The sequence below is a fragment of the Geotrypetes seraphini genome, chromosome 4, assembly GCF_902459505.1.
Source record: "Geotrypetes seraphini chromosome 4, aGeoSer1.1, whole genome shotgun sequence".
Classification (NCBI taxonomy): domain Eukaryota; kingdom Metazoa; phylum Chordata; class Amphibia; order Gymnophiona; family Dermophiidae; genus Geotrypetes; species Geotrypetes seraphini.
The window spans coordinates 322,203,585-322,229,591 of record NC_047087.1 but is presented as its reverse complement, the minus strand read 5'-3'; the positions used below and the strand labels follow the sequence as shown (position 1 = coordinate 322,229,591).

The window sequence follows — 26,007 nt, the reverse complement described above, 5'->3', positions numbered from 1 at the left end:
AAGAACTTCCTTATGTTTGTACGGAATATATCCCCTTTTAAACTTTAGAGAGTGCCCTCTCTTTCCCCCTACCTTGGAGAGGGTGAACAACTTGTCCTTATCTACTAAGTCTATCTCCTTCAATACCGTGAATGTTTCGATTGTGTCCCCTCTCAATCTCCTCTGTTCGAGGGAGAAGAGGCCCAGTTTCTCTAATCTTTCGCTGTACGGCAGCTCCTCCAACCCCTTAACCATCTTAGTTGCTCTTCTCTGGACTCTTTCGAGTAGTACCGTGTCTTTCTTGTACGGCGACCAGTACTGTACGCAGTACTCCAGGTGAGGGCGCACCATGGCCCGGTACAGCGGCATGATAACCTTCTCCGATCTGTTCGAGATCCCCTTCTTTATCATTCCTAGCATTCTGTTCGTCCTTTTCGCCGCTGCTGCACATTGCGCGGATGGCTTCATCGACTTGTCGATCAGAACTCCCAAATCCCTTTCCTGGGACAAAACAATTACAGACAGTACAAAACACAGCCCTCAGACTGATCTACTCACTAAGCAAATATAACCACATCACCACTGCATACCTAGACTCACACTGGCTCCATACACAAGCGCGAATACTATTCAAATTTTACTGTCTATTATTCAAAGTAATAAAAGGCACCGCCCCCACCTACCTAATTGACTTCCTAAACCGGAACAAATCAACCAGACCTAGGAGAACTCAGACCCCATTTACTCACCCCCCAATCAAAGGCACACAGCGCAAGAAGATGTACGACAACCTAGTGAAATTAGATCACCACCTCTCCAAGATGCTGACAACTATGACTGACTACAAAACATTCTGAAAGGAAATTAAAACCCTGCTATTCAGAAAATTTATCAAGAAAAACTAATACATATCCTTGACTATTCCCAATCTTGTAAATTTCCCAGCAAAGTCTCAACCATGTAATTTGAACCCTAATCTGTAATTTTCCTGGAAATGTCCAGTTACCTTCTTTTATAATTGGCCTAGAACTGCAAGGTATTGGCAGAATAGAAGTCACTAATTTTATTTATTTTTATTTCTTCCATTTGTGTGTCGCACATACCTATACAAGCTCTAGGCGACATTGCAAAGGAAGGGTTTAGAAGAGGGTAGGGAGGACTATGGAGGGCAGGAAGGAGTAGAGAGGAGAGAAGCATATACACTTTTCCCTCTATTCGCGGTGGATGCGTTCCGGCAATAGGCGCGAATATGAAAAAAACGTGAATAACTTTTTTATATGTTATTCGCGGTTTGGGGAAAGTGACATCGTTTTTACTATTGAAATTGCGAATAACGTATCAACTGGCAGCCAACCAGCGATTTCATGCATGCTGGGAAGAAGCCTTTCTCTCTAGGGATGCTGGGAAGCAGCATTTTTCTCAGTGCACATTGGGAAACATGGAAGCCCCAGGTACATTAGATAGATTGTGAGCCCACCGGGACAGAGAGGGAAAAATGCTTGAGTACCTGATTGTAAAAACCGCTTAGATAACCTTGATAGGCGGTATATAAAATCCTAATAAACTTGAAACTTGAAGCAACGAATTTGTGGGAAAAAGCATGGAAGCAGCGATTTTCAGAGTTACAGTACAGTAATGGTTAGTGATAAACTTTTTTTATCGGTACTGCATAGTAAAAGGAAAAACTTTACAGTAGTGATGACATTTTTTGGGGGGGCGAAGTTAGCTGCCAAAAAATCGCAAATAAGCGAAACCGTAGATACGGACACCGCAAATACGGAGGGAGAAGTGTAGAATATTTCATAGAAATTCCTAACTTTACAGATAGGAGCACCATCTTTGTAAATGAATTAAAGTAATATGTAAAAAGGAATAGAAGGGAGTTACCGTTAAGCAATAGAATTCAGTTAATAAAATAAAAACAATGGAATAAAATTTAATGTAATTCCTAATGCAATGTAATCATGTATTTGTAATTGGTATAAGTAACAGGCAGACTGGATGGACTGTTCAGGTCTTTATCTGCCATCATTTACTATGTTACTAAGTGCAATATTCCAATCCTATATTGAATTTGTTAACCCACTATCTAGAGAGAAGGAGCTAAATAAAGGCAGATTGTTAAAGAAAAACAACCCAGAAAATGTTTTCAGGAAATAAAGATGAAGCAGATCCAGAAGATTTCCTCTGAGTGAGTCTCTTGAAGTCAATTCTCATGGAGTACTTGTTACTTGTCCTTTAGCAGAAACAAATTTAGATAACTGCTGTGGCTAAAAAAACACATGTATTCTCCAAATAAGCAATTACACATTTGCAAGGATATCTCAGAACAAAAGTAGCTTCTAACTGCACTACATGAGGTCTTAATAACAAAAATTGTTTTCTTCTCTTCTGGGTTAACCTAGATACATCGCCATACATTCTTATTTTATGTCAGGAACAAAATAGCCCTATGCTTAAAAAAACAATTTAAACAGCCATTCTCTATCAGCATCAATAGCAGATTGAACCAAAAGAGTAGCAGGAACCTATGCTTCAATATCTGATCTCTCAAGGAAATGAGTCCAAACTATCTGCAGACAAATTCTGCTGGTTAGGGCTCTTTCTTTTAATTCTCAGGCAAATAATAGATATCTGAGAGAGAAGGATAGGAGTCCTTGGGAACTTTCACGATCTCAGTTAAATATCTCCTGCACATATCTTGAGCCATAACCAAAAAAACTTGGGGAAATTTATAATCCAGAGATTGCACCTTCTGATAGCATTCTGCAACATCTCTTGTTTAAAATTTAAATTCCCACTGTCTTTCACCTAAGTCAAAGCTTGAGCTTCCAATACATTCAAACTGGTCTCGCAGTCCAAAGATTTTTCTTCAAAGTTGATATTCTGTTTTAATAACTAAGTTCTCTGAGAGTACCAAAATACAGAGGAAGGAAAGTACTTGTATCTGGTTACCAAGAGAGAGTTGCAAATTAGAAATTGCATCCGAAATAGACTCCAAATTAAAGACTTTGTAGTGAAGAAATTTCCATTCCGGAACTTTCTAAGGAAATTTGAGTACCTGGAGCCACATTTGGTAAGGAAACTTTCACTTGTTCCACTTCATGAAATTGCTTTAATTCCTCCACCAACTTCATCACTGACACATCTTGCTCCAAATAAGCCATGGATTTCCAGCCCCACCCTGCTGAGATGGCAAAGAAACACCTTGGTTCAGTTTGACATCCACAGATGCTTCCGTCGCCAGAGGCCATGTCGGTGGGCTTCACTCCTCTGGAGATAAGGTGACACCTTCAAAGGAGTACGCACACGCCTCTGCCTGCATGCTTCCTCCAGCCAAAGCTCCTTCTGGTCACTGCACTCCAGAGCTACGCTCCACAAAGGTCCGATTTGTAAAGTAACCTCTAGTAATGCATCCAGGAAAACCTGGATCTTAGATTTCCTCTTCACCATTGGTAAAGAGTTGAGAAAATCTTGACGGCATTTCTGTGAGCACTTCAAGCAGCCATCTTAGTTAAGCTCCTCCCTCTCCATGATTTATATTGCCCGCGGCAAGCAGCCACCAGTTTTCCTTACGGCCCACTCGACTAGTAGTGGTGCTGTTTTGTGAGCGGAGTCTCACGTGATTCATCCAGATGAAATTTGCAGGGTGGCTACTTGGTCCTCTCTTCATACCTTTACCCAATTTTATTGGGTGGATGTGGTAGCTTGCTCTGATGCTGCTTTGGGACCTCTGTGTTGCAGGCAGGCTCTTCTGTCCCTCCCTAGTTGCTGCCATTGCTTTGGTACGTCACCTAGTATACTGAATCTGGAAGGGACGTAACAAAATGGAAGATTAGGTTTTCACCTTTCTTTCTGTTATTCCCTAGAGGATTCAGTATGGCCCACCCTCTCTGTGAAAGCTCATTTGTTCTGAATTGCCTATTTTCTGCCTCGGTTATTCTCTTTAGAGGCTTCAGGATCTTCCAGCCAGCTTCAGGATCTTCTGTGAGTATGCATATTACCGAGGGCTGTTTCATTTGGGTGCTGGTTGCACACAGCAAGTTAGTTCTACATTATTCCTCTGTGTTTTTCTGTGTTGCCTTTTGCTTGTTTATTACTTGTTTTCATGTTTTGCAGAGCAGCCCAGAACAGAAATTGTTTCTGTTACCGAGGAGGTTCCCTCATGCCCCCTTACTTTGTTTATAGTTTATTCAATTTTTGATTAAACGCCTTTTCGAATCTACAAAGCGTTGTACAAAGTAAAAATATTAACAATTTAACAAAAATAACAATTAAACATACTTTCCTGTCATGGATTTGTTCTGATATGTTGCTTAGCTTTGGAACTGAACTTCAGTGTGAGGACCTACAAAGGGACCTGAACAAACTGGAGGAGTGGGCGAATAAATGGCAGATGAACTTCAATGTAGGGAAATGCAAGGTCATGCATATATAGAACCCGATGTTCAGCTACCAAATGGGGGGATTAGTATTAGAGGGAAGTAACCTTGAAAGAGATTTGGGTGTACTGGTGGACACAACAATGAAGTCAACGGCACAATGTGCAGCAGCCGCAAAGAAGGCAAACAGAATGTTGGGTATTATTAAAAATGGTATTACGACCAGAACGAAAGAAGTCATCCTGCCGTTGTATCGGGCAATGGTGCGCCCGCACCTGGAGTACTGTGTTCAGTATTGGTCACTGTACCTTAAGAAGGATCTGGCAATACTTGAGAGGGTCCAGAGGAGAGCCACACGAATGATTAAGGGCATGGAAAACCTTTCATACACAGAAAGACTAGAGAAGCTGGAGCTCTTCTCCCTGGAAAAGTGGAGACTCAGAGGAGACATGATAGATACCTACAAGATCATGAAGGGCATAGAGAGAGTAGAAAAGGACAGATTCTTCAAACTTTCAAAACATAAAAGAACAAGAGGGCATTCGGAAAAGTTGGAAGGGGACAGATTCAAAACGAATGCTAGGAAGTTTTTCTTTACCCAGCGTGTGGTGAACACCTGGAATGCGCTTAATAGGACAGAGTACGGTACTGGAGTTCAAGAAAGGATTGGACAATTTCCTGCTGGAAAAAGGGATAGAGGGGTATAGATAGAGGGCTACTGCACAGGTCCTGGACCTGTTGGGCCACTGCATGAGCGGACTGCTGGGCACGATGGACCTCAGGTCTGACCCAGTGGAGGCATTGCTTATGTTCTTATGTTCAGGGGGCTCTAACTCTCTCTCTAAGGTAGGAGGAGCACATGCTTAAAAAAGTGTTTGGATTTTTGCAACTCCCACATTACGGGAAGGGATTGAACATGTGGAGGAGCATAATCAAAAGAAACGTCTAAGTCTGTTTTCATCTAAGTCGCAAGTTGCCCAAAGTAAAAAACAGCTTAGGACACATTTTTGAAAAATACGTTCACTTTTTTTTTGTTTCGAAAATCATCTAGGTATACATCCTGTTGATCTGATCGTCCATCTTTATACCACATTTTCATCCAACATTTTGTCCAAGTCAAAAACACCTAGAACAAGCCCTGTTGGACATGGGAGGGGTCTGCAAAGTGATGGGCTGAACACCCAGAAATGGCACCTAAATAGTGGGGTACCTTACAGGGCACTGCTGTGAACTTCACAAAAATGGTGCCATGTCTTCTCCTCACTACAGCTCCCTTATAGGTCATAGTGAGCCCACCAAACCACCTCCAGAATCCCCTAGACCTACTTATCTACCACCTCAATAGCCCTTATGACTGCAGGAGCCACTTATATGCCAGTAAAAAAGAGTTTTGGGGGTGTATAGGGGAGTGCACATGTTTCAATATCAATGTAGTGATTACAGGGGCTTATGGGCATGGGTCCTCCTCTCCATGGGCCCCTAACCCACCCCCAAGACGGCTTAAGACGCCTCTGTGCAGCATGACTAGGCTTTCCTATGCCAGGCTGCCAGGTGATGATGTTCTGGAGGCACAATTTTCAAGTTGTGATTAATATTTTTATGGGGGTGGGGGAGGTCGGTGATCACTGGGTTAGTGTGTGGGGATCTGTATTATGTGTTTGCAGTGCTTATCTGGTCACTTTAGGTGGGATTTTGTGACTTAGACCATGTTTTAAATGGTCTAAGTCACAACGTCCAAGTTTCGTCAATCCTGTGCTGTATAACTTTTGGTTATACATGCAGTACGACTAAGTCTAAGCCTGCCCACGTCCCGCCCAAATCCCACCCTCGACATTCCTCCCAAAATGCCCCATTTAGCTTTGGTCATTCAGCGGCACTATGAAGACCTCGATTGTTTAGAAATACGTCCAAAACCCATTTTTATTATCGGCACTTGGATGTATTTTGATAATGTTCGTCCAAGTGCCGACTTAGGCCGGTGTTTGGACGTTTTTCTCTTTCAGTTATGAGCCCCCTAGTATACTGAATCCTCTAGGGTCTAACAGAAAGAAGATGATCGAAGCTGAAAACCTAATCTTCCATTCCCTGGCACAAATGAACCTCCAGATTCATGCAGAGACCTGAAAGAACCCAGCATTCCAGATCAGGGAACTCTCAAGACAATGCAAATTAATGGAAAAAGCAACATCCCCAGTAGCAATACTGGAAAAAGTTGGAATTCCTTCATTGGCAGCAGGCCTTGTGTTTCAGCGTAATATGAACTGTCCTCAACACCATCAAGAGTGCTCTTCTCCCAGATAGCTCTGTGGAAGGGTGAAATGAAGGGCCGGATTCTGTAAACGGCGCTAGCAGCATATCAGAATCGTGCCTAATGGCGCCTATCAAAAAAGTAGGCCAGAGTTTCGCAGGCGAATTGCACCTAGTGTTGTCTATGTCTGTCTTCACCCCCAAAGACACCCGTGCAATAGGTGCCTACCTTTTATAGAATTGGATGGCTGCCTATTGGCCAATTAAACATTTTTTTCAATTATGAGCTTGTTAAAGCTCCTAACTGAACCTATTAAGGTGATTTGGGTAATTAAGATAGCACCTCTTATAGAATTTGGCCCAAAAAGTCCTTTGAAATGAACAGGGTTGGAGCACACAACATGGGCATTGCCAGGAACAAGTAGAACAATATCTAGAGAGCTAAATATCTTTCTCAAAACAAACACGGCTCATATTTAATAGCTAAAATAGTAGTTATGTTCAGTGTATGGACTTTAAATATGTTACTGTCAACCGCAAACATAATTTCATCATGAGTGTCCAAAGGTGTTTAGCTTTGCAGGCAATAATAATCCCATTAATATTAAGAAACAAGGGACAGACATCTTCAAAACGACAGAGCCAAGGTCCATCAAGGTTTACAACAGCAGCCAACCCAGGTCCCAAATACCAGGCAGAAATCCAAAGAGTAGCAACATTCCAGAGCTGAAATTGTGATGTCATAATGCCTCATTCCACCAATGCTTATGAACCAACCTCATCAGTGATGTCACAATGGCTTCATTATCCTATACTTGGTTCACATAAGAATTGCCATACTGGGACAGACTGAAGGTCCACCAAGCCCAGGATCCTGTTTCCAACAGTGGCCAACCCAGGTCCCAAGTACCAGACAGAAACCCCAAGAGTAGCAACATTTTACAACTGAGATTGTGATGTCATAATGCCTCATTCCACCAATGCCTATGAGCCAACTCATCAGTGATCTCACAATAGCTCAATTGTCCTATAATTGGCACACATAAGAATTGCCAAACTGGGTCAGACCAACGGTCTATCTAATCCAGTATTCTGTTTCCAACAGTGGCAAGGTCCCAAGTCCCTAGCTAGATCCCAAGTAGTAAAACAGATTTTATGCTGCTTATCCTAAGAATAAGCAGTGGATTTCCCCAAACCATCTCAATAATGGCCTATGGACTTCTCTTTTAGGAAATTATCCAAACCTTTTTTAAATCCCACTAAGCTAACTGATTTCACCACATTCTCTGGCAAAGAATTCCAGAGTTTAATTACACACTGCGTGAAGAAATATTTTCTACAGTCTGTTTTAAATCTACTACTTAGTATCTTCATCGCATGTCCCCTAGTCCTAGTATTTCTGCTTTATGTTATCACAAAGGTGATCTTGTGGAGCAAGGTGTGATGTTATGACAGAGACAATCTTTTTCACATCTCAATGAGGAAATTATGCCATTATCCAAACTCCATACACTGAACATGTCCATTTCTTAAAAGCGGATAATCAAAAGAAACGTCTAAGCCCATTTTGGGCCTAGGGCGCTAGTCACCCAAAGTCGGCAGCAGCAAAATGTCCATTCTCGTCCACCAATTTTTTTTTTTTAATCGTTTACTTCTACGTCCAGCCATTTGATCATCCAGATCGCTAGTACATCTATCTTTATACTACTTTCTCGTCCAAAATTTGTCCAAGTCCTAAACGCCTAGAACAAGACCTTGGACGTGGAAGGAGCCAGCAAAGTGATGGAATGGCCACCCAGACATGGCAACAGAGTAGTGGGGCACCTTACAAGGCATTGCTGTGAACTTCACAAAAAGGGTGCCACATAAACATCTCACCACAACTCCCTTGCAGGTCATGGTGAGCCCCCCAAAACATCCCCAAACCCACTTTACCCACCTGTCTACAACCCTAATAGCCCATATGGCTGCAGGTGCCACCTATATGGCAGTAGAATAGGGTTTGGGGATTTTTTGATGGGCTCACATTTTCCACCATGAATGTCGTGGTTAGAGTGGATTATGGGCCTGAGTCTTCACTAGCCCACCCCCAGACTACTTAAGCCAGTGGCGTTCCTAGCATATGTGACACCCGGGGCCCATCATTTTTTGACATCCCCCCCCCCCCACATCTATATGAAAAATATGATTTTTAGTAACAATCTACATATCGCACAACAAGAGTGTACCTAGGAAAAGGCAGCATCTTAAACACTGCAGTGAGCACTAGAACACCAACACATACATTGTAAAACTAAACAAACCAGATCCTGCACAGTCAATTGATCCAGTACAGTCGATGCTATCAGAAAGCCATGTCCTTTTCATACACACAGACAGATACACCTTTGCCCAATATGGAATAATCACAAACTAAAAATAGAAATATGTAGACAAAAGTTAAACTTAACTGCCAAGAAACCAGACTCTGCATACAATGCAACACCACAACACCACAAAAACAGTAATACATGTCCTCTAATACTTTGCAAAATATAAAGACAGTAGATGTAAATTTGAAAAACTGATACATAACAATCACCACTTTACAAATTAACAAATAAAAATAAAACAAATAATGAGAAATATGAAAATACCATTTTATTGGACTAATCCCCGTAAGCTCGGTCATCATCCCCACAAACCACCTGATTCCATCCACACAAGCCTTGAATTGTTTTATATTGAACTTATTATATTAAAGTATAAAAAGAAACAATATTCTGTACAATTGTCAATTTATAAATCAGCGTCTTCTCCCTACTCTCTCTTCCCCATTTCCCTTCAGCGTCCTCAGCCCACTCTCTCTCCACTTTCCTTCAGCGCACGCACATAAAAACAAGCAAGTAATTTTATATCATTTTCATTCTATTCATTCATAGAAATTAAAGTCTAAATAATGCCAGTCACATAACAAAACATGATTTTACAAAAATAATTCCCTGCAGTCAAGCCTGCAAGGATTACTAGATGTCTTTCAGCAGCTCCCCTCCCTCACTCCCCGTTACCTTCGTGGCCAAGTCAAAATGATCTACCAACAATAAAATTTTAAAAACACAAAGCACATTGTATGCAGAGAAAATGTTAATTATCATTTATATTCCGCGGGTTTTCAAAGAGGTCAAGGCAGATGACTTTATGCAATGTCACCTCAGTAACAACTATACAAAAATAGACAAATATACCCCCTCCCTTTTTATTAAACCGCGATAGAATTTTTTAGCGCAGGGAGCTGCGCTGAATGCCCCACGCTGCTCTTGACGCTCCCTGCGCTAAAAACTGCTATTGCAGTTTAGTAAAAGGGGCCAATAGTGCAAAATATAGACAGCATATATAAATTCTCAAAACGGACACATTTTGATCACTAAATTGAAAATAAAATCATTTTTCCTACCTTTATGTTTGGTAATTTCATCAGTCTCTGGTTGCACTTTATTCTTCTGACTGTGCATCCAATATTTCTTCCCTTCTTTCAGCCTCCTGTATGCTTCCTTTCCTCCAGACCTCATTCCCTCCTCCAACTTTTTATTTGTTTCATCTTGTCCCCTTCTTTCTTTCTCTCTCCATGCCCCCTTTCTTTCTGTATGTCTGTCTTTCTCTCTCTCTCCGTGCCCCATTTCTTTCTTTCACCCTGCCCCCTTCTTTCTTTCTCTCTCCATGCCCCCATTTCTATCTCTATGTCTGTCTTTCTCTCTCTTTCCCCATGCTCCATTTTTTTCTTTCTTTCACCCTGCCCCCTTTCTTTCTTTCTGGATCCCTGTCCCCCCCCCTTGCTTTCTTTCTGGCTCCCCCCCTTTCTTTCTTTCTCCCTTCCCTCCCCCATGCCACCGCCGCTACCACCACCATGCTGCCACCACCGCCAGGGAAAGGCTGCCACTGGCCATCGGAAACAGGCCGGCGCTAAATTCGCCCTCCTTTTCCCGCAGGCCGACCAACTCTGGCTGCCCAACATCAATTCTAACATCGGAGAGGACGTTCCGGGCCAGCCAGGCAGCGATTGGCTGGCCCAGAACGTCCTCTCCGACGTCAGAATTGACGTCGGACGGCTAGAGTTGCTCGGCTCGGGGAAGAGAAACAGCAGGGAGGGAGAATTTGGCGCCGGCTTCTTTCTTTCCCAGGCGGCAGCCTATTCCCCGGTGAGTGGCCAGCTGAACACCCCCTCGGGCCTTGCACCTGGGGCGGACTGCCCCCCCACCCCCTCCTTGGTACGCCACTGACTTAAGCCACCTCTGTGCAGCTCTACTAGGCTTTCCTATGGCAGGTGCCGATGTTCTGAAGGTAGGTTTGTACTTTTTAATTCTGATTTTTATGGTGGTGTGAGGGGGTCTGTACTAGTGCTGCCCGATTCAGGAAAAAAAATTTTGATTTGATTCAGCCTATTGAATCGATTTTTCGATTCGATTTTCCTGCCCAATTGGGTGTTTTTTTAAAAACATCCTGGCGAGTTTATTTTATAACTTCTTCACCCTTTTATAGTCTCTTCACCCCCTTTGCCTTCTCCTAACCACACTGGCGCTGTGGTGTAAACAAACAAAAAAGACTTTTCCTCTCTGTTAAATCCTAGCTCACGTTTGCGGTCTAACACCAGCTCTGGCAGGATACATGTTTCAAATCTGACATATTGTAATCACAAAACAGAAAATGAAATGATTTTTTACCTTTTGTTGTCTGGTCATTATTCAAATCTTGTTGATCCCAGGCTCTGGTTGTCTTCAGATAACTTGCTTGCCAGGGTCTCCTTCTTTCTTCTTTCTCCGTGCTATTCTGCCATCTCTGTCCTCCCCTTCCGTTTCCCTTCCCTAGAGGTCTGGCATCTTTCCTTTTTTTTGTCTCCATCCACAGATCCACCTTTTCTCAACTGCCCTTTCATCCAGCATTTCTCCCTCCTTCCCAACTACCCTCCTATCCAGTATCCCTATCCCCCCTCCACACCATCTCTCCCTTTCTGTTCCTTCCCTCCCTAAATCCCATTGCCCATCATCTCTCTCCCTCTCCTCTATTTTTAGACCCATTATTTCTTCCCCCCAAAGTCCGGCATATGCACATCTCTTTGAAACCCCCTCCCTCCCTCCATGTACTTTTACATCAGGGCCCATTCCCCTGAAGGTTTGTCCCCCCTTGAAGGTCTGTCCCCCCCCCTGAAGGCCTGCACCCAAAGCCTGCCTGTCCTCCATAAAGGCCTGCCTGTCCCCCCTGAAGGCTTGCACCCAAGGCCTTCCTGTCCCCTCCCTGAAGGCCTGCCTGTGCCCCTTAAAGGCCTGCACCCAAGGTCTGCCTGTCCCCCCTAAAGGCCTGCACCCAAGGCCTGCCTGTCCCCCCTGAAGGCCTGCACCCAAGGCCTGCCTGTCCCCCCTAAAGGCCTGCACCCAAGGCCTGCCTGTTCCCCCTAAAGGCCTGCACCCAAGGCCTACCTGTCCCCCCTAAAGGCCTGCACCCAAGGCCTGCCTGTCCCCCCCGAAGGCCTGTAAACCCCTCCCCCCCCACAAAGGTCTGCACCCACCGGAAGACCTGCGTGTTCCCTCTGGCCGCAATTTACCTAAATCCATCAGCCTGCAAAAGATCACTAGTGCTAGCGATCTTTGCAAGCTACCGTCGGGTCTTCCGAGCTGTCTTCTCTCTGCTGCAGTCCAGCCCCTCCTCTGATGTCAGAGAAGGGGGCGGGACCGCGGCAGAGAGAAGACAGCTCAGAAGACCTGAAGGTAGCTTGCAAAGATCGCTAGCACTAGCGAACTTATGCAGGCTGATGGATTTAGGTAAATTTTATGCCGGGAGGCCAGGGGGGAAGCCGGACACTGCAGCACTTCCCGACTGCATCACCTCCCCCATCGCCCTCCAAAGCAGGAGTGGCAGCTGCCGGCCAGCAAGAGCAGCACTGCTGCTCCTGCTTTAGTGGGCGAGGGGGGAGGGTCCGAATCGGGAAGCCAATTTTTTATTGTTTTAAATCGATTCGAATCGGTTCACCTGAAGTGAATCGGTGAACTGATTCGAATCGTAAATCAGGCAACACTAGTTTGTACTTTGTCCCTGCAGTGGTAGTCTGGTCACTTTGGATACCTTCTGTGCACTTATACCTGGTTTTAGATCTCCTAAGTTACAACATCATCTCTTGGCTAAGAGTGCACCAAGGCAGAGAATTTTTCGTATTTGTATATAAGCATACTCTATTTCTTTTGCAACTGTTTCTAGGGTTGGGGGGAAGCTGCTACTTCACTCTAGGAATGGTAGCATGGAATGTGGTATTATTTCAGTTTCTGCCAGGTACTTGTGGCTTTGGTTGGCCACTGTTGGAAACAGAAAACTGGACTAGATGGACCATCAGTCTGACCCATCGTGGCTACTTGTATGCTCTTATACCACCTGGATTTGTTTTGCAGCTTGAATAAGGAAATACTTTAAAAAATTGTATGAGGAAGAAGTACCATACCATAACTCCACAAGCAAATGTAAACTGGGAATCATTGCGGTTTGCGTAAGATTAATAAGGTTATCAAATGTGCCATCTTGGGTCCTCCTGGAGACCTTATACACTTATCCTGCTCCAGTCTAGTGTCATGCTGTTTCATGGTTTGTGGTGCTTTTGGTTTGTGGTTTGTGGTAGGGTTTGTGGTGCTTTGTAACACATCTGCGCATCATGAGCTGCTCCCCAGTTACACATTATTCTCTAACACAGGGTCTTACTAAATGGCGCTAGCATGGGCCAGCAAGGAAAATGCTCTGACGCTTGTAGGAATTCTATGAGCGTCGGAGCATTTACCTTGTCAACTCATGCTACAAACCTAATGAGACCATTTATTTTTTTCATCAAAACGAGACATCTATTAATATTCAGTCCCGCCCCCAATCCTGCCCTAGCCCCACCCCCAGTCCCACCCTAGCCCCGCCCCCAATTTCTTCCATTCATTTTCTTGTATACACAATATCTTATTAATTCATAATGGTAAACATAAAATATTTTAAAAACCCACAATGCACACCACGCAGAGAAAATATTAATGATCATTTACGAGTTTCAGGGGTTTTTCAAAGATGTCAAGGCAGATTACTTTAAAATGTGCAATGTCACCTCAGTAACTATAGAAAAATAGACAAATATAGTGCAAAATATAGACAGCAGATATAAATTCTCAAAACAGACACATTTTGATCACTAAATTGATAATAAAATCATTTCTCCTACCTTTGTTGTCTGGTGATTTCATGAGTCTCTGGTTGCACTTCCTTCTGACTGTGCATCCATTCTTTCTTTCTTTTGCATTCAACATTTCTTTCAGAATCCAGCCCCATCCCCTTTGGGTCCAGGTCTTTCTCTCTATTCCCTCTGTTACCCTCCCCAGATTCAGTGTCAGTTCTCCTTTCTACCTTTGTTCCAGGTCTCCCTCTCTCTCCCCCTCTGTGTGAACCTCCCATAGTCAAGCATCTGCCTCCTGTCTTTCCACTTTCGTCAAAGCCTTTTTCTCTGTAGTCTTTCTAATGTGCTTACAACTCCCCCTTTCTCTGCCTCTTTCTCTCCTTCTTTCCTTCTTCCCTCCCAGTAGATTTTAGCATATCTCTGTCCTCCTTTTTTCCCCTTGGATCTAGTATCTGTCTCCTTCCTCTTTTCTTCCTCCCAGGTCTGGTATCTGTCTCCTCTCCTTCCCCCCTGCTCTGGCATCTCTCTCTCCGCTCCCTTCCTCCTGTTCTTCCCTGGTCTTCCTTCTCAATTTATTTTCTGCCTCTGTCTAAATTCTTTTTTACTATTCAGTCCTCAATTTCCCTCTTTCACTGTGTCTACCTATAGGTTGCCACCTCTTTCCCTCACCCCTTCCAGTAACTAACTCTATCCTCTTCCCTCAATCCTGCATGTGCCCTTTTTTCTTTCTCCTCCTCACTTCCTTCCAGTGTCTGCTCCCCCTGTCCATCACACTTCCATTCAGTGGCTGTCCCTCCTCTCCCCCACACTTCCATTCAGTGTCTGTTTCCCACTCTCTATCCCTTCCATCTACTGTTCACCCTCTATCTTACCCCTTCCATTCACTGCCCTCTGTGCTCTCTTCATCCAGTGTCCACCCTCTCTCTTCCATATGGCATCTTCCCTCTTTCTATGCTCCTTCCATAAACTATCTATCCCGTGCCCCTTCTCTCCTTTGTACATGATTGATTTCAGCTCTGTCACCTCTCCGTTTTTCTCTCTCTGTCTCCATCCCCTCCCTTATGCTCTGGCATCTCTCTCTTCTCCTTTCTTTCCTTCCCCCATGGTCTGGCATCATCCCTTCCCTGATTCCCGGCATCTCTCTCCTTTCCTTTTCTTCCATCTCTCCCTCCCCCTCCATGCTCTGACATCTCCTCCTTCCTTTTCCCTTGGTCTGGCATACCTTCCTCCTTCCCTCCAAGCCCTGGCATTTCCTTTCATTCCCTCCCTCATCTTCCTTCAACACTCTCCCCAATTCTCTCCCCCTCTGCTCCCTTTCTTCCTTGTCACCCCAAGGCCTGGTGTCCTGAACTTCATCGGGCAGCAGCAGCATTCACAATTCACTGCTGTTGCCGGCTTCAGGCCTTCCTCTCTGTTGGGTCCTGTCTTCATGAAAACAGGAAATAGGCAGGACCCGGCAGAGAGCAAGGCCTGAAGCCGGCAACAGCAGCGAATTGTAAACACTGCTGCTGCCCGAAGAAGGTAATGGAGCACCGAGGCAGACCGCTTCTCCCCCCTCCCAGCCGAACCCCCGCTGACCCTCCTATCTCTCCCTCCCGACCCAGCGAGTTGACAACCTCCTTCCAGTAGCGTCGGCAGCCGCAACAAGCTAAGCAGGCTGCTTCGCAGCTTTCTCCTGCCCGCGAATCCCTCTGCCGCGTCACCGATGACGTCATCAGTGACGCTTCACCGGCAGTAGAAAGCCGCGAAGCAGCCTGTTTAGCTTGCTGCGGCTGCCGACGCTACTGGAGGGAGGTTGTCAACTCGTTGGGAGGGTCGGGAGGGAGAGATAGGAGGCTGCGATTCCCTGTCCCGTTGTCCCCACTCACAGCTTTGGGACGCCCTCTCTGAAAACGGGACATTTCAGGCGTCCTGAAGCTGTGAGTAGGGACAACGGGACAGGGGATGTGATAAAGGGACTGTCCCATTCAAAACGGGATGTATGGTCACCTTATACAACCTCTAGTACCGTTTAGTAAAAGGAGCCCTAACTGTCTGGCAATATTTGATGACATGTACTTTGCAGGCAGGTGTTCACATGGGTAGAGGCAGGGTGGGGCACACAGTTTCATCCCTGGATGATAACATGTAATTCTAAGCACACTTTCACAATCAAGGTCTTAAAAAGGTTTGAATAAGTTCCTGCAGGAAAAGTCCTTGGTCTGTTATTGAAAAAGACATGGGGGAAGTCACTGCTTGCCCTGGATCGGTAGCTACTCTATGGGATTCTCAGGGATACTTGCCTTGCATGGAATGTTGCTACTCTCTGGGATTCTGTCAAGTACTTGAGACCTGAATTGGCTACTGTGGAAACAGGATACTAGGCTAGATGGACGATTGCTTTGTAGGTTTTCAAGTTACCTGCAATGAATGTGCATGAGATACTTTTGCATGCATCACCTTCCTTGCTTGCAGATCTATCTCATGAATATTCATTGTGGGTATCTTGAAAATCTGGCTAGGTGTGTTCCGAGGACTGGTTTGAGAGCCCCTGATATGAAGAAATGAAGCACATACTTTTCTTTACAGCATAGTTCAGCAGCTAAAAAATAAGTGCAGTATAAGAGAATGAGCCTCTCTCTTAGGGTGGGGGAGTCTTGCCAAGATATTTTGTGGTGGCGTTCTATAGGAGAGTTCTTGCACTGATGACATGTTATGTTATGTCTATGATTCATCTTTTCCTTTCTGCTTTGTCTGTTCATATAATGTCTTTGAGTTTCTTTTTATTCAAACGTGTGCCTCTTTCCTAATAACCTTTTCCATGTCAGTTTTCTTTCCTATCCATCTGCCCCAGCCTCCAACCCTCTCTCTCTCTAACATTCTGTAATGGAAGAAACAACTTTACCCTCTCAGCAATGTTGTAAAAGCTGCTGATGGTAGAGGAGGAGATTCCAGTCTTCATCATATTCAGACAACTGGGAAAGAGACAGAAAATCCAGTCAGAGAAGAGAAAAACAGAAACCAAAACTAAAGGAAGAAAGCAAGAGAAGCATTCAGGTTCATCCCGTTGAGAAAAGCAGCCTCCAGCTGTAACCAGAAGAGAGTAATAGGACAGGAAGGGAGCAGAGCTAAGGTCAAATGTCGGTCCTCGAGGGCCGCAATCCAGTCGGGTTTTCAGGATTAGCATACAATGAAAGCAGTGCATGCAAATAGATCTCATGCATATTCATTGGGGAAAGACTGAAAGCCTGACTGGAGTGCATTTGACACCCCTGCCCTAGATGAATCTTCAGCCACATCCTCAAAGCCCAGCATATCTCCAATCCTATTCCTCAGGTTTCCAGCATTTCCCCTTCCCTTTCTTATCTTCCCCAAAGTATCCATCATCACCTCTTCATTTCCTAACTTCCCTTTACCTTCTCAACTCCCAACAGGTCAAGCATTCCCCCTTGCTTAACTCCCTTAAGTGTTCAGCATTGTCTTTTCAGGTATCTAGCATTTTCCCTCTTCCATTTGTAGCTGTCATTACTGCTGAGCTGAAATGCTGCCACAGCCACCCTGGCCATCCTCCACCAGGAAGTTAAGAGGGAGTGGGATCCAGCAGACCTTGAACACATGCATCCACTCAAGGTCCCATGCCAGCTGCTCATTCTGGGATAGGGCTGCTTTAGCCTTGCTGGTACCAGTGGAGCCCTGGGTGGATGCCTATTCTTCCTACTGGCAGGACTGGCCCTAGGAGTGGGAAGAGGCTTATTGCATCCTCCACGTACTGCCTGAAGAACGTCATTTGAGGGTAATGAGAGGAGGAGAGCAGCCTCCAGGTAGGGCTAGGGTGAGCCTACTTACTGATAGAAGAGAGACGGAATCTGCAGCACATCAGCTGAGGCCAGGACTCCCAAGACATTCTCCATGTCCACCACACATTCACTGCAGTACAAGTTCCTCAAAGCAATAGCAAAGCCTTCAGACAGTAATAGACAACAGGAAAGTAAGCATTAGAATGTCTGACATTGGTGTTGGTTCCCAGAAAAAAAAAAAACATTTATTATCTACCTAGCAGCATCAGAGTGTACAAAGTCCCTGCCCCAAAGAGAAGGCCTGCAGTCTCAGTCTGAGGCATGCATGACATGAGGAAAGTGGTGGTTTGGTGACAGGAAGGATGGGAACCTGGATCTGTGGCTTCTCAACTCTGTTCAGTTCCCTCAGCTGCCATTTTGCCAAGGATCTTCCCTCAACTCCGGGAAATGTTACAAAACAATTTTATAACATATCACTTCTTTGATACGAGGGTCATTTCATAAATAATACACACTATTTTTTTTTTTTAAATTTACGTTTGTTTTTTCAAGTATTTCTTTACAATCCTTCAATATAGTCTCCCTCACTGGCGTATCAAGGGAGGGGGCGGGGGGGGGCGGTCCGCCCCGGGTGCACGGCTCAAGGGGTTGCACAGCTGGCCACTCACCGGGAAATAGGCTGCCGCCGGGGAAAGGCTGCCATTGCCATCATCAGGAATAAGCCGGCGCAGAGTTCTCCCTCCCTGCTTCTCTTCCCCACAAGCCAACCAACTCTAGCCGTCCAACGTCAATTCTGACGTCAGAGAGGACATTCTGGGCCAGCCAATCACTGCCTGGCTGGCCTGGAATGTCCTCTCGGACGTTAGAATTGACGTCGGACAGCGAGAGTTGGTCGGCCCGCAGGGAAGAGAAGCAGGGTGAACTTGGCGCTGGCCTGTTTCCGATGGCCAGTGGCAGCCTATCCCCGGTGGTGGTGGTGGCAGCAGCATGTTTTCCAATGGCAGTGGCATGGGGGAGGGCAGGGAGAAAGAAAGAAAGGGGGGGAGACAAGGAGCCAGAAAGAAAGAAAGGTGGGGGGACAGGGATCCAGAAAGAAAGAAAGGAGGCATGGGGAGAGAGAGAGGAAGACAGACATAGAGAAAGAAAGGGGGCATGGAGAGAGAAAGAAAGAAGGGGGCAGGGTGAAAGAAATGGGGCACTGAGAGAGAATTGACATCGGGCAGCGAGAGTTGGTCGGCCCACGGGGTAGAGAAGCAGGGCGAACTCGGCGCCGGCCTGTTTCCAATGGCCAGTGGCAGCCTTTCCCCGGCAACTGATGAAATTACCAAACAAAGGTAGGAAAAATGATTTTATTTTCAATTTATATATGCTGTCTATATTTTGCACTATGGTCCCCTTTTACTAACCGCAATAGCAGTTTTTAGTGCAGGGAGTCTATGAGCGTCGAGAGCAGCGTGGGGCATTCAGTGCAGCTCCCTGCGCTAAAAAACGCTATCGCGGTTTAGTAAAAAGGGAGGGGGTATATTTGTGTACAGTGTGCTTTGTGTTTTAAATTTTATTGTTGGTAGATCATTTTGACTTGGCCATGAAGGTAAGGGGGAGGGAGGGTGGGGAGCTTCTGAAAGACATCTAGTAATCCTTGCAAGCTTGACTGTGCAGGGAATTATTTTTTGTAAAATCATGTTTTGTTATGTGGCTGGCATTATTTAGACTTTAATTTCTATGAATGAAAATGATATAAAATTACTTGCTTGTTTTTATGTGCGTGCGCTGAAGGAAAGTGGAGAGAGAGTGGGCTGAGGACGCTGAAGGGAAATGGGGAAGAGAGAGTGGGGAGAAGACGCTGATTTATAAATTGCCAATTGTACAGAATATTGTTTCTTTTTATACTTTAATATAATAAGTTCAATATAAAACAATTCAAGGCTTGTGTGGATGGAATCAGGTGGTTTGTGGGGATGAGGACCGAGCTTACGGGGATTAGTCCAATAAAATGGTATTTTCTTATTTCTCATTATTTGTTTTATTTTTATTTGTTAATTTGTAAAGTGGTGATTGTTATGTATCAGTTTTTTCAAATTTACATCTACTGTCTTTATATTTTGTACAGTATTAGAGGACATGTATTACTGTTTTTGTGGTGGTGTGCATTGTATTCAGAGTCTGGTTTCTTGGCAGTTCAGTTTAACTTTTGTCTACATATTTCTATTTTTAGTTTGTGATTATTCCATATTGGGCGAGGGTGTATCTGTCTGTGTGTATGAAAGGGACATGGCTTTCTGATAGCATTGACTGTACAGGATCTGGCTTGTTTAGTTTTACAATGTATGTGTTGGTGTTCTAGTGCTCACTGCAGTGTTTAAAATGCTGCCTTTTCCTAGGTACACTCTTGTTGTGCAATATGTAGATTGTTACTAAAAATCATATTTTTCATATAGATGGGGGGAGGTGTAAAAAAATGATGGGCCCTGGGTGCCACATATGCTAGGTACGACACTAGTCTCCCTGCTTTGCAATGACCGAGTCCCAACCAGGAAGCTTCATTATTCCATCCAAGACACCTTTTTGATCATTTGGCGAATTGCTTGGGTACTGGCGGAAGAAAGCTATTCCAGAGATGCAAAACGATGTCTACGCATAGGTTGTTTCAACTTTGGAAAAAGGTCGAAGTCTGGTGGTCTCATGTCTGGACTGTAGAGAGCATGAGGTAACACCTCCCAGCCGTATTCGTGTAGTTTTTCAATGACATTCCCTATGTGCGGGTGAGAGTTGTGAAGAATGAGTGGCCCAGGCAAGAGCAACTGAAGTTGGGTTTTGTGCATTTTTCTGCGCATTTTTTGCAAAAAATCACAATAATACACTGCTGTGACACTTCTTCCACATGGAACTTTGTGATGATGATGTCTTTATGATCATAAACAAAAATCATCATTTGTTTGACTTTTGATTGAACTCGTTGAAATTTTTTTGGTCGTGGGGAAGATGGAACTCTCCACTTGTCATTGAAACACTACGCAAATACGGCTGGGAGGTGTTACCTCATGGTCCCTATAGTCCAGACATGAGTCCACCAGATTTCGACCTTTTTCAAAAGTTGAAACAAATTATGCGTGGACATCGTTTTGCATCTCTGGAAGAGCTTTCTTCCGCCGGTACCCGAGCCATTTAACAACTGAACTAAAACAGTATCTTGGATGGAATAATGAAGCTTCCCGGACGTTGTGACTCAGTCATTGCAAAGCAGGGAGACTATAATGAAGGATTGTAAAGAAAAACTTGGAAAAAAAAAATAAAACATGTAAATTTTAAAAAATAGTGTGCATTATTTATGAAAAAACCCTCGTATTTCAGGTATATTTTGGTAAGCTGGAGGTTCCTAAAAAATCAAGACTCAACACCTCCATGAATCCAGCTGGAGAATAAAACAGAATTTAAGGGCCCAATAATCAGAGTCACTAGAAGCACTGGAATCACGATTGACAGAAGCTGTAACATGCAACCCCAAATTAACAAAATAATAAAGACATCATTCATGACCATGAGAAATCTGAGAAAATTCTGATCATTCTTCGAAAAGAAGCAATTCCTACTACTGGTACAATCTCTAATCCTTGGGATGCTGGACTACTGCAACATACTATACCTACCATGTCCCGCGACCATGATGAAGCAATTGCAGACGGTGCAGAATACAGCCCTGAGACTTATCTATTCACTAAAAAAATATGACCATATCACCGCATTGGCTTCCAATAGAAGCAAGAGTGAACTTCAAATTCTACTGCTTACTTTACAAGGCTATCAACGGAGAAAGCCCAACTTACTGGAATAACAGACTAAATCAATCCTCCTCAATCAGACATAGAAGAACCCATTCACTATTCTATTACCCACCATCCAAAAATGTCAAACAAAAAAAACTTTATGACAACCTAATAGCCTCCAAAGCAGTTGGACAAACAACTCACCACTCTGTTATCTTCATCCACAGGTTACAAAACCTTCAAGAAAGAAATTAAAACCATACTCTTCAAAAAACACGTTAAACCTATCCAGCACAACAATCCTAACCCAACATCCAACACTCTATAAACCCTTAGTACTCTCTAATTTTTCTAGTTACCAAACATTATCTAAAACCCATAATTCTCCCTTAAAATTTGATCTCATCGTTTAATCTATCACTTCAAAGTTGAAATGTAATTCTTGTTTTAGTTTGGATGTAATCCGCCTTGAACTGCAAGGTAATGGCGGAATAGAACTCACTAATGTAATGTTAATTGCCACTCACCAAGCCCAGACACAACATATCTCTTTCATAATTTTAAATGGATTTACAATGAAAATATAAACTCAAGAAAAGTGATAAAAGAAACCCACATATTAAGCAAAACATAACCTCAAATTAAATTTCATCCAGTCCACATCAGTCACAAAAATCAATTGTTACTCAAATTAATAAATCCTTGCATCTCGGCCCCCTTAATCTATTGCCACCCACAAGAGACAGGAGACATTGAGTGTCATTAAGTATCATTACTAAAACATTTTCTAGAAAGAAAATTTTTCAAATGAATAGAGTCCAGAAAAACATATTGATTCCCTTCAATTGTGATCAGACACTTAACAAAGAAACAAATCAGCAGTTTGACTTCCATGTGCTGTTCCATAAGGATCTGATCTTGGAAATTGCTAAGAGCTTTTGATTTTACTCTTAAATATCTCAACTGGAATAAGGCTTTGCTACCTGATATGTTTTCTCTAGACTGGAGCACTGACTGTATTATTTAATTATTGGGATTTAAACATTGATGGCTGTTTATCTATAGTGTGGTGTAACTCTTCAGTCTTCTAACCTAACCACCCCTAAAAAAAGAGCAAATCCTCCCCCCCAAGCTTTCCCTCTTTCTTTTTCTGACTAGCTCTGTTATTAGAGGGGATAAACTCTTCAGACTATAAATCTTTCAGATTTACTGTGTAGTTAGAGATTATAACACAGAAATTGCTACCTAGATTTATTAGAGATATTTGATTTTTTTTTTTTAAAAAGGAGAAAAGGTAGATTCCAACAGAATTTCTATCAAAGTGTCTCAATTGCTAGCTCCTCCCATGGAACTGCAAATAGGGATCTTGGTGATTCACTGGGACAGTTCAGGTCTTCATCTGCCATCATTTACTATGTGACTATATTAAACATGAGAAAGAATTAATCATCCAGAGCTGTAAAAATGCATCTCTTCCCAGAAGCTAAATTGGTCTGATCACATCTGGCAAAATATTGATTTTCTGGCCACAAAAAAGCATGTTTCTTAGCAAAAAACGATTTCTTCTGCATCTTGGACTGTAAGGAGAGGAGTAGAGAAGAAGGTGTTGGATAATTATCCTGAGAAGTCTTAACATGGTCTAGGCTACCCTCCTCGGCATCACCACACTGGTCCCTTAACTACATAGTAACACATTAAATGGCATGGAGGACCATTTTCAATAGGACATCTAAGTCCGACTTTGGATGTTTCCCACAAGACGTCCAAGCCAGATGCAAAGAAATGACCATTTTTTGAACGGGATGTACAAATAATTTTTTTTTTTTCCCAAAATCACCTACTTGGGTGTCTTGGCTGCCAGAACGTCTAGTTTATATTGAAATCATCTTATTAAAGTATAAAAAGATTTAATATTCTGTACAATTGTCATAAATCAAAAATAATACCAAACAAGGATCAACAAACCCGTTTCCCATCCCCTCTCTCTCACAAATATCCCCTCCACTATCAAGAAAACTGAACATGCCAAATTACTACAGAATGCTACACAAAAAAATCATTCTAACAGAATACCTCAGCCACACATGGCAGGAATAGTGTTAGGGGAGTGCAACTAGGGCAACTGGCTCCTGGCCAGAGAGAACTGTAAGCCTGCTGGAAGTTGCAGAAGGCACAGCTTGGTAGTGGGCTTGACAAAATAGAAAATAAAAGTTTTTTTCTACCTTTTGTTGTCTGATCATTTTATTTTTTAAATTATGTTGATCTCAGGTTCTGGTTTCTGTTTCCTTCTGTCTTCTCTTAACTCACTCACCAGGGTCTCCTGCCAATTTGATGTTTTTTCTTTCTCCATGCTCACCATCCATCTTCCATCTCTGTGTATATATTTTTCCCATGTTCAGCATCTCTCTTCTCTGTGTCTCCTATACTTCCCTTTCTAGTATTTCCCCTGTGTCCATCTCCTTGCCTTCATCATCATCATCATCACCATTCTATATCCCCATCCCCCCCATGTCTCTGTGCTCCCTCGAGGCCAGCATCACCCTTCTGAGTTCATATTCTCCCCCATGTCTAGCCATCTTCCCTCTGTGTCCATATACCCTCCCATGTCTGGCATTGCCTCTCTGTGTCTATTTATCACCCCCATGCAGTGTTCCCTATTGTGTCCCAGTCCCTCTGTTCCCATCCATACCCACCATCTCCCCATTTTCCAGCTTCTCCCTTCTCTTACTCCCTTACACCAATGTGTCTCTCAACCCCTCTCTTTCTTCTCACCCTTCGCTGTGTTCAGTTTTTTCATCCCCTTGGTTCAGCACCTCCCTTTCCCTTCTCTCTCCTCCTCCCTGTAGGTCAATCTCTCTCTCTTTTATCCAGCTCTAATCATCCCCGTCCCCCACATGGGTCCAGCACTTCTCTCCATTCCCTCCAGGTCCAGTCATCCCCCTGCACATCTAGCACCTCTCTTCCTTCCCTCCAGCTCCAGCACCCCCCCCCCTCCTATGAATCTAGCACCCTGCAGGTCTAGTCACCATCTTTGTTTCCCCCTCCATATTATCAGTACTCACAGTCTCTAGGGAAGTCTTGTCCCAACTCCCAAGGTGGCTCGATCCGATTCACATCTTGGAGGCAGATCTCAGCTCCGCATTCCTCTCTGGCAGGTCTTTGGTAGACATCCCAGAGGTTTGTCTCAATATTACATTCCTCCTCCACTGGGGTCTGAAGTTGATAGTTCCTCCGGGATCCACAATCCTTATGCTCCATATTGGGTGCCATTTTTGTAGCTCTGGCATCTTGCCCCATCATGCAGTGGGGCATCGGCCAGCTTTTCAGGGTAAAGGTGGGGCGGTGGTCTACCCACCTCACACCCGGGCTCACAAAAAAAAGAAGTTGTTGAACAGTTACTCACAATCACTCACAGTTCGTATACAAATTTGGGCTTAGGCCGGGTCCAGTTGAATCCAGTAGGCCAGAGGATTTGTGATCCTGAGCTCAGTCGCAACACTCAATCTCTCACCAGTCCCTTACTTCGCAGTAAACCAAAAGGAGGCCCTCTGGTCATGCTCTTCAACAGCAAACTGCCAAGCGATGTTCCTACTCCCACTTCATACCGACCCACTGGAATTGACTGCCCCCGCAGATCAGATCCCTTGAAGGACTCCTCAATATTACGAAAGCAAAAAAAAACCAACCTCTTCACTTAACTCCCCTGCCTAAGGCCAATAGATTACAAATAAATATTAATATAAACATATAAACATAGAAATAGACGGCAGATAAGGGCCACGGCCCATCCAGTCTGCCCACCCTAATGACCCTCCCCTACCTTTGCCTTGTGAATAGATCCCATGTGTCGATCCCATTTGGCTGTAAAATCAGTCACGCTGCTGGCCTCAATCACCTCCAGTGGAAGACTATTCCAGCGATCAACCACCCTTTCAGTGAAAAAGAATTTCCTGGTGTCACCTCGTAGTTTCCCGCCCCTGATTTTCCACGGATGCCCTCTTGTTGCCGCGGGTCCCTTGAAAAAGAAGATATCCTCCTCCGCCTCGATGCAGCCCGTGAGATACTTGAACGTCTCGATCATGTCCCCCCTCTCTCTGCGCTCCTCGAGCGAGTATAGCTGTAATTTGTCAAGCCGTTTTTCGTATGGTAGATCCTTGAGTCCCGAGACCATCCGGGTGGCCATTCTTTGCACCGACTCCAGTCTCAGCACATCCTTGCGATAATGCGGCCTCCAGAATTGCACACAGTATTCCAGGTGGGGCCTCACCATGGATCTCAATGGCATAATGACTTACGGCTTACGGCTGACGAAACCCCTGCGTATGCAACCTATGATCTGTCTTGCCTTGGATGAAGCCTGCTCCACCTGACTGGCAGCCTTCATGTCCTCACTGACGATCACCCCCAAGTCTCGTTCTGCTACCGTTCTAGTTAGGATATCACCATTAAGGGTATAAGTCTTGCATGGATTTTGGCTGCCTAGGTGCATAACTTTGCATTTTTTGGCATTGAAGCTGAGTTGCCAGGTCCTAGACCAGCGCTCCAGTAGGAGTAGGTCGTGCATCATGTTGTCGGGCATTGAATCTTCGTCCGTTGTGCATTTGCCCACTACATTACTTAGTTTGGCGTCATCGGCGAATAATGTTATTTTACCGCGAAGCCCTTCTGCCAAGTCTCTTATAAAGATGTTG

General features: G+C 44.1%; 1 protein-coding gene across 6 annotated transcripts in view; it reads right to left on the bottom strand.

Annotated features, from left to right (window-relative positions):
* Positions 1 to 26,007, bottom strand: part of BTBD16 (BTB domain containing 16) — a 141,602-nt gene that overhangs the window by 65,531 nt on the left and 50,064 nt on the right. For all 6 annotated transcript variants that reach the window (XM_033942722.1, XM_033942727.1, XM_033942728.1 and 3 more), the window contains exons 7-8: positions 17,602 to 17,716; positions 16,661 to 16,730 (exon numbers count right to left, since the gene is read on the bottom strand). In XM_033942722.1, coding sequence (XP_033798613.1) covers positions 16,661 to 16,730; positions 17,602 to 17,716 — 185 coding nt within the window. The remainder of the gene's footprint in view (positions 1 to 16,660; positions 16,731 to 17,601; positions 17,717 to 26,007) is intronic.